Source organism: Cygnus olor, chromosome 2, assembly GCF_009769625.2.
Source record: "Cygnus olor isolate bCygOlo1 chromosome 2, bCygOlo1.pri.v2, whole genome shotgun sequence".
Lineage (NCBI taxonomy): Eukaryota > Metazoa > Chordata > Aves > Anseriformes > Anatidae > Cygnus > Cygnus olor.
This window is the reverse complement of record NC_049170.1, coordinates 80,072,092-80,087,443: the sequence shown is the minus strand read 5'-3', so window position 1 is coordinate 80,087,443 and position 15,352 is coordinate 80,072,092. Positions and strand designations below refer to the sequence as shown.

The 15,352-nt window shown below is 42.0% G+C and overlaps 1 protein-coding gene across 3 annotated transcripts in view; it reads left to right on the top strand.

Annotated features, from left to right (window-relative positions):
* PIGN (phosphatidylinositol glycan anchor biosynthesis class N) overlaps nucleotides 1–15,352 on the top strand; it is a 111,165-nt gene that overhangs the window by 29,400 nt on the left and 66,413 nt on the right. For all 3 annotated transcript variants that reach the window (XM_040547948.1, XM_040547950.1, XM_040547949.1), the window contains exons 6-9: nucleotides 1,603–1,727; nucleotides 3,254–3,384; nucleotides 8,900–9,016; nucleotides 13,631–13,671. In XM_040547948.1, coding sequence (XP_040403882.1) covers nucleotides 1,603–1,727; nucleotides 3,254–3,384; nucleotides 8,900–9,016; nucleotides 13,631–13,671 — 414 coding nt within the window. The remainder of the gene's footprint in view (nucleotides 1–1,602; nucleotides 1,728–3,253; nucleotides 3,385–8,899; nucleotides 9,017–13,630; nucleotides 13,672–15,352) is intronic.

Sequence of the window (15,352 nt, the reverse complement as noted above, 5' to 3'; positions counted from 1 at the left end):
AGCATGCAATTTTAAAAATGTTCTATGGGATAAAGTTTGCATTTGCTCTTTGAAGAGATGCTGTCTCTCAAGTTACACTCTCCTTCCCTTTGCCATATTCTTAATTAGCCTGAGGTTATGCAAGCAGTTCTGGCTGCTGCTGCTTAGGGTTAAGAGGTGGCTGGTGCTGGGGGAGCGGGGCATTTTTGGAGCATCACAGGAACTTCTCTAAAATAAAGCCTTGTTTTCCTCTTAGAGTTTTCTTTTGCTTTGTTAAGCCTTGATGTAAAGTACCTTTCTTCTAACATTCATCTATGTTTTAAGATATAAGTCCAGTAATTTCCTGTTTCTGTACTGATATTTAATTAAAAATAAAACAGAACTATACAGTATCCTGTAAATTATTGGTGTGTTCTGGGAGGCTTCTTCAGTTTGTGGTCAAATATGTGTAGGTGGACAGACACGTGGGAAATGGAAACATCTATAAAAATTATTATACTGCTTTCTAAACAATGCAATCAGATGGCTTTTTTTTCTCTTGTACCTTCATTTAAAACATCTCTGGGCTTGGGTAAGACTTTTTTTGTTTGGAGAAGAGATGGAGCAGGCAAATATCAGTCTGTGGCTAGGCTGTATTCAGGGGGAAAAAGGGTGGAATTGAGTACTGTCGTGGCATCCTGACGCAGCTTACCATGGTGGTCTTGCTGCCAGCTTGGTTTACTTCTCGGTACAATGACTTCAGTTTACCCAAGGTGTGAGCTTTAATTTTTAGCAGCTCCACCGCCATCACAGGTATGTGGTAGGTTGCTTTTCCCTTTGGCGACAGAAATGGTTCGTTGTGTCTACCAGCATTCTTCCTAGGCTCCTGTGTGAAATTCAAAGACACTTTTCTCTATGTTCCTGTTACTGAAAGGTCCTCTGGATGCTCTTTGGACTGAAATCCTACCCAACCTTGTTTCCTCGGGCAGTTCTGTTTCTAGGGAGATCATGCTGAAATAGCTGTCTGCCTGCATTTTGCATTGCTGTAATATGGCTGGTCTAACTCTGAATAGCCATGTCAAGACTCAGACAATCTCAGGGGAAAATCCCCCCCCGGCATCTGCCTCGGGGATGCTTAAGTTGGACATGTGCAAGGCAGATGTATGTTCTGTAGCACTTGTATTTGCAAAGTCTGTCTTGTTTTGTTCTGTTTTAATTTGGTTTCTGCAAATGAGTTGTAGCTTGGTATCTCAGCCCTGCAGAATCTGCTTCCAAAGCAGCAGTATTGAGAACTTCGCTCCCAGCTTAAAAATCAATAGAAATATGAAGCTGTAAGTGGAGCTCACGAATGGTGCGTAGTTGCGTACATGTAGGAGGCAAAGAAGGGTTGATACAGTCATCTGGTATGTCTCCCTAATGAAACTAGGAAAAAAAATACTTAAGTGTTGCCTGTCCTAGATAAGCTGGAACCTTGGACTGACTATATTGATGGTAGTAAGTAAAGTAAGTAAATTGGGAAGCAATTTTTCCGTCATAACTACTGGTATTTTGATGCAAAACCAGCTGCATTTTAGTTTTAATAGGCTTCCTGTCATCTTTGTCCGTTCTTCTCAGATTAACATCTTAATGGCTTATTCCATACAGAGCTTCTTTAATTCTTCAAGAAGTAATCAAACATTGTTCTCTGCACTAAATGAAGAAAAAGTGGTTCTGTTCCTGCATTTGCTAGGCATAGACACGAATGGACATGCTCATCGGCCAAACTCAAGGTAATTGGAGAGGTTAAGTATATCTTTCTTATTAGTGTTGAGTGTATACAGTAACTCTTTTTTTCTTGACCTTGCTCTTTATCAAGCCCCAAACAAGACTTGCAGTCCTGAGGGTTTCTACAATAGGCCATGTATGTCACCATGATTACTTATGCTCTGAATTTTGAGGGGTTTCTTGTTTTAAGGTCTTCTGTATAGAAGTTTTTTGTTGTTTGTTTTTTGTTTGATTGTTGTTGGTTTTTGCTATATGCCTTGTGCTTGGTTCCAATTCTCTACTCAAATCTGATTTTTAGCAGGTCCTTTAATTTATACATGATTTAGAGGATGTGTAGGGACTTGCATTTTCACATGTAAAATGTAAATGATTTTTGGATTCTGCATGGCTGAAAGTTTGTAAGGCTGGTTCTATAGAAAAAAGTAAGATCAGAAATAATGATGCTGAAATTTGTCAGCCATTCTTTACCTTTCCTAGGACACTTGAATGAAGAGTTTAGATTATTAACAGTATTCATCATCAGTTCACCTTGCAGTAGGGTATTTGAGAGATTTACTTTTGTTTAGACAAATGTTTTGTATATAGGATTTTATATTTTTTCTGTTCTCTTGATGTTTGCAGAATCCTTGTTCTGATTTTCTACATCATTCCAAAGTTTATATTTGTTGTATGTCTCGTGTTCTTTTCTATTTTGGTGTTTTCAACTTGACTTTAGCAACAGCAACAAATAGAAAATCGGTTGGCCAATAGTTAATCTTGGTCACTGTCTCTAAAAAAATATATGATTTTTTAGGTTTAGACTCTGACTCAAACTCTGGGATCTGTGCTGATCTATGAATAGTCTCAAAACAGTTCTTGCATTGTGAAGTCTTAGTTACTAGTTTAAAATATCTTCTGAAACTTCTAATTTAATGTTTGAATTTTCTGGAATTCCTTAATTATGATTCTTAATTCTTAGAATCACAGAATGGTTTGGGTTGGACCCTTAAGGACCATCTGGTTCCACCCCCCTGCCATGGGCAGGGACACCTCCCACCAGACCAGGCTGCCCAAAGCCCCATCCAGCCTGGCCCTGAACACCTCCAGGGATGGGGCATCCACAGCTTCTCTGGGCAGCCTGTGCCAGGGCCTCACCACACTCTGAGTGAAGCGTTTCTTCCTTGTATCTAATCTAAGCCTACCCTTTTCTGGTTTAAAACCATTTCCCCTTGTCCTGTCACTACACCCCCTGGTAAATTTGCTTCATTACTGTGGGTAATAAGCTGTCCACAATCAAGGACCGGTTAGGTTTGCAATACAAACAAAAAGCCATTGAGACTGTAGTTTAAGGGACTTTCCAACTGCAATGTGACAGTTTAGTATCTCACATTAGACTTAGAGGAGAGGGAGTTTTACATCTAGAATGCCTTTTTTTAGCTTGAGGTTCTGTGAGGAGTAAAGTTGGGCATAATTACTGTGGATAACTTGCTTTATACCAAACGCAAAAGCTACCTTGAATCTAATAACTTCTTGTTTTTTTTTTTTTCTCCAGGGAGTACAAGGAGAATATTAGAAAAGTTGATGAGGGTGTAAAAGAAATTGCTTCAATGCTTGAAAGCTTCTATGGAAATGATGGAAAAACTGCATTTATCTTAACTTCTGACCATGGAATGACAGATTGGGGTGAGCATTTTTAAATGTTAACAGTCAGCTGAGTTTATGGGTGGGAGTCAGATGTGGGATATATAACTGGAGTGGGATTAGAGCTCTGTCCCATTAGAAGCTTTGGAGCTTCTGCTTTGATCTGATAAGTACTGCTTGTGTATGAACCCCATGTGAATTAGGAAATGATTAATGGGGACTGCAGGGGCCCTCATCAGTCCTGTGACAGCTGAGTTGCATATCTAAACAGAACTGACAAAAAAAAAAAAAAAAGGTAAAGCTCAACTCCAATTCTCTTAGTGGCTGCTAAGGGGGAGAAAAAGCCCTGAATACCAATTCTGTCAGTACCTCTTTGAGGAAAACGAGTCCAAACAGGAGACTTATTTGGTTGCCAATAGCAAAGGTGGTCTTGTTCAAGTCCAGGTGGGACAGAAAGTTATCACTTTGGTCCTGTGAGTGCCTGGGAAAGGTGGTGAATCAGACTGGGAGCAGGTGACCAAGTTTTCTGGGGTGGTCTGTCTTTCCACTTGTGCTTTTAGGTACACCAGAAAGGATGGGAGTGCTGCGCGATCTTTTTAGAAGAGGCTGGTGCTGGAGAGTAGGAGGAGCAGCGGTGAGGACAGGAGAGCGAGGCAGGTGGCCAGCCAGGCTGGTACTCACAGAGGGCACTTGTGAAGGGCACAACCATAGCAGCTGAAGGACTGGAGGCAATTCTGATATAACAAGATTTAGGGCAGATGAGGAGAGTTTCCTGAGGTCAAATCCTTTAGACAAATCTTTTCCCCTTTCTTTTTTCCTCCAATAATATTAAGAACATTGCTGTCCTTGCATGCTACCAACTGGAGGGATAAGTCTGTCTTATTATGCTGTGTGTGCTCGTAGCTATTAATTGTGACACTTCTGAATCAAGGTGTGGTCATGCCAAAATTCAGCATCTTATACCGTGTGAAATCCTGAACTTTTCTAGCGGATGCTATTCAAACTTTCTGTTGTCAGAGATGACAAAAGTATTCATATCTATTCAAAATCAGCCTAATTGCCATCTGCTCATTTGCAAAATGGTCTGCTTTGAATATTATTTATTGTTGAGCTGGCTGCCACTTAAAATAAAATTGAAATTTGATTTTTTTGTTTAAAGTAATAATTTTTTAAATATATGTATATGCAAGTGTCTGTGTGTATATATATATAAAGACAGATATTGTATGATATATATGATCAGAGGGACCTCAGGAGGTCCAACCACCCACTCAAAGCAGACTCAGCTTTGGGATCAGACGAGGCTGCTTGGGCTTTATTCAGCAGGGCCTTGAAAACCTCAAAGGATGGAGCCTGCACAGCCCCTTTGGGCAGCCTTTTCCATTCCTTGGCTGTCTTTGTGCAGGGGAGGAATACACTTCCATTATCTGCAGTCTGAACATCCTCTGTTTCAACTCATGCCTGTTGTCTCTCATCCTTCTGCCATATAGCACAGCGTAGACCTGGTTCCATCATCTTGCAAACTCACTGACACTGCGGTACAAGCAGGCTGCTGTTGTGTGTCCTGCTACAAACACACTACACACACACACTGTGGTGGTTTTACTCAGGTGGGTGGCTGAGCTCCACCACAACCGCTCTCTCACTCCGCCTCCTCAAAGAGGAACGGGGAGAAAATACGATGAAAAGGGCTCAAGGGTTGAGATAAGGACGAGGAGATCGCACAGTAATTATCGTGACAGACCCAGCATAGGGAGATAGTAAGATTTATTGCTTATCACTAACAAGCTAGAGAAGTGGGAAACAAAGGAAAGAAACCAAAAGCACCTTCCACCCCATCCACCCTCTTCCACCTCCTCCCCCCGAGCGGTGCAGGGGAATGGGGGTTATGGTCAGTCTATAGCGCTTCTTCGCCGCCGCTCCTTCTCGGTCACTCTTGTCCCCTGTGCTGTGGGGTCCCTCCCACGGGATGCAGTCCTTGCTGAACTGATCCGGCGTGGGCTGCCCACAGGCAGCAGCTCTTCAAGAACTGCTCCAGATATGGGTCCGTACCACGGGGTCCATCCCTCAGGAGCAAACTGCTCCAACCTGGATCCCCCACGGGCAGCAGCTCCTGCCAGGTCACCTGCTCCTGCGTGGTCTCCTCTCCACGGGATACAGGTCCGGCCTGGAATCTGCTCCGGCAGGGGTCTTCCACAGGCCGCAGCCTCCGTCGCTGCAGGTCCACCTGCTCCACCGTGGTCTCCTCCACGGGCTGCAGCGTGGAACCCTGCTCCACCGTGGTACTGCATGGGCTGCAGGGGGACAGCCTGCTTCACCATGGTCCTCACCACTGGCCGCAGGGGACTTCTGCTCCGGCGCCTGGAGCACCTCTCCCCCTCCTTCTTCACTGACCTTGGCGCCTGCAAGGCTGTTCCCCACTCCTCTCACTCTCCCAGCTGCAGTGTGGCGCAGCGGTTTTTTTTCCCTGTCTTAAATATGCTCTCACAGAGGTGCAAAACAACATCACTTACTGGCTCAGCTCTGGTCAGCAGTGGGGCCCTTACCAAACATGGGGCAGCTTCTAGATCCTTCTCACAGAAGCCACCCCTATGGCCCCCAGCTACCAAAACCTTGCCACGTAAACCCACTACACGCACACACAAATCTCTTGTCCAGGTTAAACAAATCCCAGCACCTCAGCCTCTCCTCACAAGGCATGTGCTCTTCTGACCAGTTTGGTGGCCTTTCACTGAAATTGCACTAGAGGAGGGCCATGAAGATGATCAGAGGGCTGGAGCACCTCTCCTACGAAGAAAGGGCTGAAAGAGCTGGGGCTGTTCAGCCTAAAGAATAGAAGGCCCTGGGGTGACCTCGTTGCAGCTTTTCAATACGTAAAGGGGATGTACCAAAAAGATAGAGAACAACTCTTCGCTCTGTCAGTGACAGGACAAGAGGGAATAAATAGCTTTAAACTAAAAGAGAGGAGATTTAGATTAGATTTTCAGAAGAAATTCTTCACTCACACGGTGGTGAGGCCCTGGCACAGGCTGCCCAGAGGAGCTGTGGATGCCCTATCCCTGGAGGTGTTCAAGGCCAGGCTGGATGGGGCTTTGGGCTACCTGGTCTGGTGGGAGGTATCCCTGCCATGGCAGGGGGTTGGAGCTGGGTGATCTTTAAGGTCCTTTCCAACACAAACCATTCTGTGATTCGTTCCAGTTGGTTGATGTCTTTCCTCTTCTGGGGGAGTCCAAAATTGGATGCAATGCCTAGAGGCTATCTCAGAAGGCCTTACTGGGGGAGAGTAATCCCTTGCTTGGATCTATTCCCTGGTAACGCAGCCCAGGGTGCTGTTGGCCTTCCTTGCTGCAAGAGCATGCTGCTGGCTCATCAGCAGCTTGCTGTCTACCGAGTGTCCTGTGTACTCTTCAGCAGGTGTGTGTGTGAATATAAAATGGATGCCATATTAAGGTATTCAAAGACCTGTCTTTCATCTGCATTAGCCTGGATTAGTTTTCCAATTAGTGCATGTGTTTGTTTCAGTAGGTGAAAACAGATCAGCTTTGCTGTTAGTTTGTCTGGAAGAGAAGGTAGTCTTGTTAATAAAATATATTTGTATATATTCTGAGGTGTTCTCATGTACTGGAACATTTGAAGGGGGAATGAAAGGTGACAGGAGTAAGACTTCAGGCTTTGAGAACTACTGGTCTGCCACAGTTTTCTGTCATTCCTTTCTGTCAGAAGTGAAAGCTTGATCTTCAGCCAGAAGTGTCAGTAACTTTAAAGCTGACCTGAGTGAATACAAGAGCAAACCCAAAGAAGAGGCAGAGGCCCATAGCCAGCCTTCTGAAGGCTACTTCAGTAGATTTTTATTCAAGCTTGTGGTATCCACAACTGCTACAGTCTTTCAGTGACTATTTGCAGAACGGGATGGGCACCAGATTTAAATAAATAATTAAGAGGGTTGTGAGGATTTCCAGCCGTTGTTAGCAAAGGCTGATAAAAATCACTTGCTTTCTCAGTTTGACTCCATGACCTTGCTTTAAGCTGACCTCAGAGGGGATTCCTGACTGCTAACACAGGTAGTCCCACACCAACCCTCATGGCCTCTTGTTCCTGCTGCCCTCCTGACAAACATACCGCTGTGTGGTATGCTGGACAGGAGAACAGAAACCTAAACCAGCAGCACCATCTCCTTCCCTTTCCCTTGAAAAAAGTGTCCGTTCGGGGGTGCTGATGGGTGAAACAGGGAACTGACCCAGCTGAAATAATTCAGTTTAAGTTTGGATTCGACCGAAACCTGGTCCTTAAAATAGGAAGGGTGGGTACAGCTGCCTCTCTCAGCTACATCTGTCTTGCAGTGTTAATGGAGGCACACTGTCACTAAAATGCTGATAGAGCTGGTAGCTCAGATAAAATGAAAGCTCACCAAAAACCGTACTTTCCTCCTGTGATACAAGGAAATAGCTGATGCATGGAGGATGGAGGAAGTGTGACCTCCATCTGTTCTTTTCCCATATTCCGTGAGGAGGAATATTTGCTGCTTTTGAGCCCAGAGAATGCCTTCCAAGGGATTTCTGTATGTCTGAAATCTTATTTGCAGACCAGTGTGGCTATTTAAAGAAAGCAGAGCTGGCTTTTCAGTTCTGCCATAGCAATTGTACAGGCAACCTCAGTGCTATTTCCAAATTTCTAATTGTTTTTGTCTTTTAAAAAATCTGCCCTTGAAGCAATGCATTTTTCTCTATCCTCTTGAATGATTAAAATATACATATGGAGGGGCTGTGTGTCTACACACACATACAAATAAAGCGTATAGTCTTGTAGCGTGTGCCCTGACCAGCATAGTTTGTATAACCATCTCATTACTTTTGAGACTGGATTATGTCACTGCTGTTGCACCTCACCCACTGAATCCAATGACCAAAGTTTCTTTCAAGCTTGTGTGGCTTCTGCTTCAGTGCAGCTGTGTTGAGATGTTGCAGTTTTAGTTTTCTCCTTTGGGCAGCTGATATGTTAGTCTGGAGGGAATTAAATTTCTCAGAGAACGACCTGCTGTTTCATCAATTCTTAAACTGTGCTACCAGGCTTTAAAGCCTTAAAAATGAACTTGCATCACCGGGAAAGGATGGCAGATGCTATGTATCTTGTCTCCTGTTTTTGAAATTGAAGTTTAATCCTTATTTGAGTACCACAGAGATCAGTTCTGTGTGATTTCTAGGCACATAGCTAACTAACTGCTCAAATCAACCAGCTCCAGTTTCCATGGAGCACTCAGGAACAGGCACGTGCAACAGGATTTGAACAGGTGACTTTCTGTGCCTTAAGGCTTTTGAACGCTTTGGCTTTAGTTTTTGTATTAAGCTTCTTTTCTTTCTTTCTTTTTTTTTCATATACAACATTATATTTGTATAGGCTTGACCTAAGTGATACCAGTTTCCCGACTTAATTCAACCTTGAATTTTGTTCCTATAACAGAATCTTAGCATACGTCCAATAATAAAAACTGTGTGTAAACATTTATTTATTACGCTATGCATGTTAAAGCTTACATTGTTTTTGTTTTGGTGTATTTTAGGTTCCCATGGAGCTGGTCATCCCTCAGAGACTTTAACACCACTGATTGTTTGGGGTGCTGGAGTGAATTATCCACAGAAAGTCACATCCCAGTTCTTTGAAGACAATTTTTTGAAAGGTATGTAAAATACAAAACTTAAGTGTGAGGTTTTAGTGGAAAGGGCAGTGTTCAACAGTTATATCTGTTAAGCTTCGCTGACTTCTGTTCCATTGCAGTAAATGTAACTTGCTTTGTGCGAGAAAGTGTAGAAAGCAAAGGTGACAGGACAAACGTATGGGGGATATAGCAAAACTGGATAGATAATATCAGAGTAATTTCTTCTTGAGTCATGGAACTGAGGACTTTCTCTTTGCATACGTAAGACTATTAACACCCTTAAAATTTAGTTCCAGAGGAGACTTACTTCTTCAGAAAACTCCTAGAGGTTAAAAGTTATTTGTACAGAAACATAAGTTGACATGTCCTAGGACCTCTTTCTAGCTCCACAGTAGAATCCTGGGAACTTGCCTAGAGCATCTTATCTCACATCCATCCTTGTGGCTGTTGAGGAACTGTAAACAGTCTTTCTCAATGAAAAACTGTGACTATTTTACTGTTAATTTTCCCCTTTGTAACTTATTTAAGGAAAGTAAACACTGCTATTAAAAAAAAAAAATATTTCAAAGCTATAAATACTGGTTTATTGAAATTTCCTTGGGATTTGAAAATCAGATGTGATTAACTGCATAAGCTCTTCCTTTTTCATGTGTTTGACTTCTGTAGCCTGCTCTGTTTCTTAAGATGCCTTGAATCTCTCATGGTGTTTCTTGGGATCAAATGACTTTATATTTTATTGGATTGTTTGTCAAGCTGCATTAGAGAAGAGAAAATGGGCAAAAATGACTTGAGACATGAGGTTTTAACCCCACCCTGCTCTTGAGAAGGTATTTGGTAACAGATTAAACAGGACTTGTCCAGCGTAGACCATGTACATGTTGTGCTCATTATTCCCTGCTATAAAATTACAGCATGTCAGATAAAATTGAAAATTAGTTGTACAATAAACAATGGAAAAAAATGAAAACAACAGATTTTGGTGTCTGGTGGCTTATCTGCTAGACTTTTAAGGACACTTAGTGTCTTTGTTTATCCATAATAGATGATTTTACAGCTGTTGCAGTTTTGATTCGTAGCAGCTTTAGTACAAACATCAGCATTTGATTTCAAGTAATTATGAAAATGGTGTGAGAACACTTCAGAGAAGGTGACTGTTGAGCTGACATCTAGGTACACAATAGAAAAAGGGGGTGGCTGCTACCAGTTAGGAAATGTTTATTTTCCTTAAAGCAGGGAATATGTCTGCACCCTGCTGTGCCTGCTTCATGTTTTCCTTGTAGTGGTGTGGGGTTTTTTTGTTCGTTTGTTTGTTGATTAAAAAAAAAAAAGCCCTTCATTCTGACCTTATTCTGCAGCCTTCCATCTGAAAATCACGGTGCCATTTGGCTTAGGCACTGGTTACAGGTTCTTAATTGTCAGGAATAATCTCTCTTTGAGTTCTGAGTGTCTTTGAATATATTGAGAGTTGTAATCTCTATTTGAGTAATAACTATCTTCTAAAAAGTGAATACGCTCTCTATGGTAGTATGTTACATTCTGGCAGTGTATTACAGCTTCCAGTAGGCTATGCAGCATAAAAGAAAAGAAAAAATTGTTGAAATGGAACTTGACACTTTCTCAGGTCAGTACAGTTCAGCTACTCCATTAAGTTACAAATCCATATGTTTTCATAAAACTGCGATATGCAAGAAAAAATGATTAAAATAATTTTCTTGAAAAGTTCTCTGAATTTGCCTTTCCTGCCCCATAGAAAAGAAGCTGAAACCACGCGCAGGTAAAGAGAGATTGCTTTATTACTGATGTATGCAGGTGTCAGATTTATACTTGAGATTGCATGTGCCAGCGTTCACGTTCTTGCATCTACTGACAAAATCCTTCCTAAGTTCTGAGTTACAAGTTCATGGAAACAGCACAGTATTTTCAATGCTGGCCTACCTGAGCTCTGTTCAGTGCAAGTGGGCTCTAGGCAGCTCATTGAATTGTCTCTCCTCTCATCGCCATCAAGGGTAGGTGCCCCCAGAGGCGGTGCTGGCAGTCAGGACTCGGTCCATCCAATCTGACATGCGATGATTAGCGTGCTCCCTGGGTACTCTGAAGGACACGAAGCCTGCTCCGGATCGGCAGCCTTCTCCTCATCACTCCATTCACCTGTGCGTTGCCTTCCCTCAAGGCTGCCCGTGCAATCCTTGCAGAAGGATTCACGACGGCAGAGCCCCATCCTGCGGGCAGTGTGTAGTGTTACCAGTTTGGCTGTTGCCTTGGCCCCTCAGGGAAGAGAGAAAATGGAGCTGCTCTCCAGCTCCTCAGCATGCACACACCCTGCCAGGTGGCCTTCAGATGCCCGTCCAGAGAAGCCTGTAAGTGCGTGCTGGTGGCTTTCACCCGCAGACTTCCCTTTTTCAGAGGAAGCTCAGCCTGCTTTGCTGAGGTTTCACTTCCGTGAGGTTTTATGAGAGGCTTGGTTTGGTCCATGCAGCCTCGTGCTAGTCTCTCTTCAGCTGGCACCTCCCTGCGGTTTCCCCTGGACTGTTTGCAACTGACTGCCCTGCAGGCTGCAGGGCAAGGGAAGGAAAATGTCAAACAAACTGGAAACCGCTGAACGCTGAACAGGAAACTTAAGCGGAGAGCTTGAAACACAAAACCAACTAGGGCAGCATCTAGATCCACCGTGTCTCGTTCCCAGGAGTGCAACCCAGGTTGGCCAGTTTGTAGGTGTGTCCTGTTCTTTGGGAACACTTGGATTTAGTGTCTTACAGCACCTGGTCCAAGCCATGTGGCTCAAATTATTCTCCTCTTGAAAATATATAAACAAGGGAAGCAGAGAAATAAAAGTTTCTAGGTTTGCTAGAAGCTTCTCTGGCAGAGCTACAGTTTCTTCCTTCCCTAGACACGTTGTATGTGTATAGACTGTTTTTCCACGTTTTTGATTGGGAAATGTTATTTAAAAGGGAAAACACATTGCTTTTATATAATAAAAATATAGGTGAGAATCTGTCTCTAGAAATACAAACCTGCTTCCTGCTCTGGGAAGCAAAAGGAAGCAAACTTGCTCATTTTGGTGCAAGTTTAATACAGGATTCATGATAAATGCTGATAATACTTCCCCCGTGTTGCTATGGGAACTCATTGCAACTATTTCTTACTGCTGTTAAGATGCATGGCTGCTGTTCAGGGTGCTCTTAGCACATAAATAACAGTGAACTCGCAATCGGGTCCCTGAAGCTTGCAGTGGTACGAGCTAATTGCTGAAAATAAGCGTGGTACATGCAATACTCAAAATAGGGATGTTTGGGTCTGGTGCTGACAGGGTGTATTGAAAGACACAAAAAGGATGCAGCCCAGGATTTGAATGCCTATTGTTGTTTGGAAAAATAATGAGGTTGAGCCAGAAGTTTGAAATATGGCTTACCAGCGCTCTTAACAAAATCTGTTTCTGCTGCCCTTAAACTTTCATTCATTTAAACCCAGAGGATGATTGTAGACAAGGTGCTTATACTGGAAGTGGTGTAAGTGAGGCAGCTGCAATTCGGAGATGCTGGGCAGAGCCCTGCTTGCATCTGTGCTGTTTCTGTGGTGCCGTTTGGGCAAATAGCATTAGCAGGGCAGCGACCGGTCCACTTAGCTTTGTGTGTTCGTTTGGGAAAGATGGCTGTGTCCCTGTGGCTAACATTACGTTGGGTTCCCCAGTTGAGGATAAGTTGTCCTGAATTCTTTACTGCTGTAATCAAGGTCTGCTCTAGGTACATAGCTGACAGCATTTTAAGTACTGTGAGCAAGCCTTTCTCAGCCCCTACCATTTTTGTCCTGTGTATCTGATTTTTTTCTAAGCTTGAGTTACCAAAATTGTAGGGTTTGTGGGTTTTTCTTTCTTTTTTTTTTCTCATGTTATTGTTGTAGGTATTGGGTGAGCTAATTTAAACACTAGGAGAAGGCATGAAAAAAACACCTCAACTTTGTTTTGAAATAGCTCTCTACCCCCAGTGAAAACAGAAAATTTCCTCTTCATTTCCTTAGAGGTTAATGGAGAGCTTGAAAATGCTGTTTTCAACCAGCTTTTTGTATGATGCACCATAGCTTCAGGGGTTTGTCTCTGTCTCTGTCTTCATTGTAGTTGTTCTGATTACTAAATTGTTGAACTTTTCCCTTGAGCTTGCTTTTAGCCAGTATTGCATATGGCACATATGAAGTATGTTTGTACCACTCTGTACTGGTACATTAGAAACCTTTGGTTAACCTTAAAAAAAAAAAAAAGACACTTGAAGAGATTTAAGCAGTCTTCCTAAACCTGAGTTTGATTCTTTCAGTTGGTACAGAAGATAACACATCACTTTCTGTGCAGTGCTGAAAAACAGTAAAGGGCTTGGACTTTCTTCAACTGATCTAGGTCACAATTGCAGGCAGCAATTTATCCTGCTGGATAAAAGAAAATGTGAACTGAAATGAATGCATTTTATTGTTTCTGCCTGTTGTGTTCCATCCATAACCTCTCCTGAGCTAGCATCCTAAAGCCAAATTATAATTTTCTTTAGTAACAACACTGTCCAGAAAATGCCAACAAGACATTAAATGTCATTTGAATTATCCCTTTCAAATCTGTTTAGACTATTTGTTCATGTGCTCTGTTATTTCTTGTAGAGTGGAAACTGGAGAACCTGAAGAGGCTGGATGTCAATCAGGTATCAAATATACCTAATTTAAGAACTCATAAGCTTTCAAATGGAGTTTTGTGTGATTTAAACTAATTGAGGGAACTTGAATGAATCATCACACTGACTTGGCATTTCCATGGAACGTGCAGGAACTGCCCCCATACTGACCATAAGTGATCTAAGCTTCTTCATGTTAACACACAGCAGCTAGGTACAACTTCTTTTCCTGAAGATGCATTTTCATGCCATTTTTAATTGCGATAATACGCCTTTTTAGAAGGAGTGCAGTACAATATGTCAGGTATTCCTTGCAAGCTCAGTGTCAGTTATCTGAATGTAACTTGAATAGCATCTGTTTTCAGAGTGGGATTTGTTTTTGCAAGCTGTTAGAAATAGCTTGTGATGGCTTCCTTCAACTTTCTGCTTCTTAAAGTATTTTGGATCTGAGCTATTGCCTACTCCTATGGAAGGTGCCTGGGTAAACACAAGAAAGTACAGTCTGATGGCCACGCTTCCCAAGCTAGTGAACATCTGCATGTTTTTTGCTACATTGAAGTTAACCAGCTTTATGTTTAGCGTTGTTTTTCAGAGCTATTTTGATGTCTGTATTTTTGTCACTTTTTTCAGAAGTTGCTATCACTTATGAATCAAAACCAATTCTTACTGTACCATTGAACTGTTTTTTTTAACAAAGTCTGTAGTTATGGCCCAGCCACTTGGCTGTTTAGACAAATATGTAGCATTGCACTGTGAAGGAAGAAGAAATGGACAACTTAACCCTTGATACTAAATCAGCCAATCTTTTATAAATCAAGGAGATAATGTACATCTGTGCACTGGCAACTTGATTCTTCCTTTATCCCGTCCTATGAAACCCAATGTATGAATAAGACTCCAAACATGATAAAACAATGGAAAGAAACTTTTACTGGAAGGTTAAAGTTGGGAAAGCTTTGGATAAGCTTCTTTCAGCAAAACCCTAGTATGAAATTAGAGTTGGATTTCTGATTATATTATACTACATACTCTCTGACTACAAACAAATAATGTTTTGGAGTCTGCATCTGCACAGTAAACATAAGGCTGCAGCAGTGCCTTTGATTTCAGCATAGTTTCTTCAGATTTATGGTGGAGAAATAAAAAATTTTGGTGTATAGTTATATATTATAGAAAAATATAAACCTAGTGAAAATCCAGTGTTTATCATCATAAGTAGAAGGTAATGGTAACTTATTTTCTGAGAAGCCTCGATGTAGGAAAAGGGACCTTCTAGAGGGTTAAGGACTGAGTGGACACAAGAAAAAATATAGAGCCCCTCTGTGAAGGGGAGAAGTTGAGTAATCCTCACTGTGAAAACTTGGGAGGAGGAGCATTTTGAAAAGCAAAAATTGTGCAAAAAATTGGTGTATTGCTTAAAACTGTAAATATGAAATGAGTGCTTTCTGTGGTGTGTTGTCATAAAGCGGTATGCTTCTGAGCGCAGTGAAGAAGGTACTGAATTCCTGTGAATAAATACCTTTTTTATTTTGCTTTTTAAACTAAATATATAGTCTTGAAACTTTATCAGTAGTGGAGTCTCAACGTTTTGAATCTAATCATTTCATGATGACTACAAGAAACGGTAAACGAAATATTATGAAGTAGTGATGTTATAATGTCACAGTTTTATACCATTTACTGTTACGAATGTAGATACGTTAAAATTGAA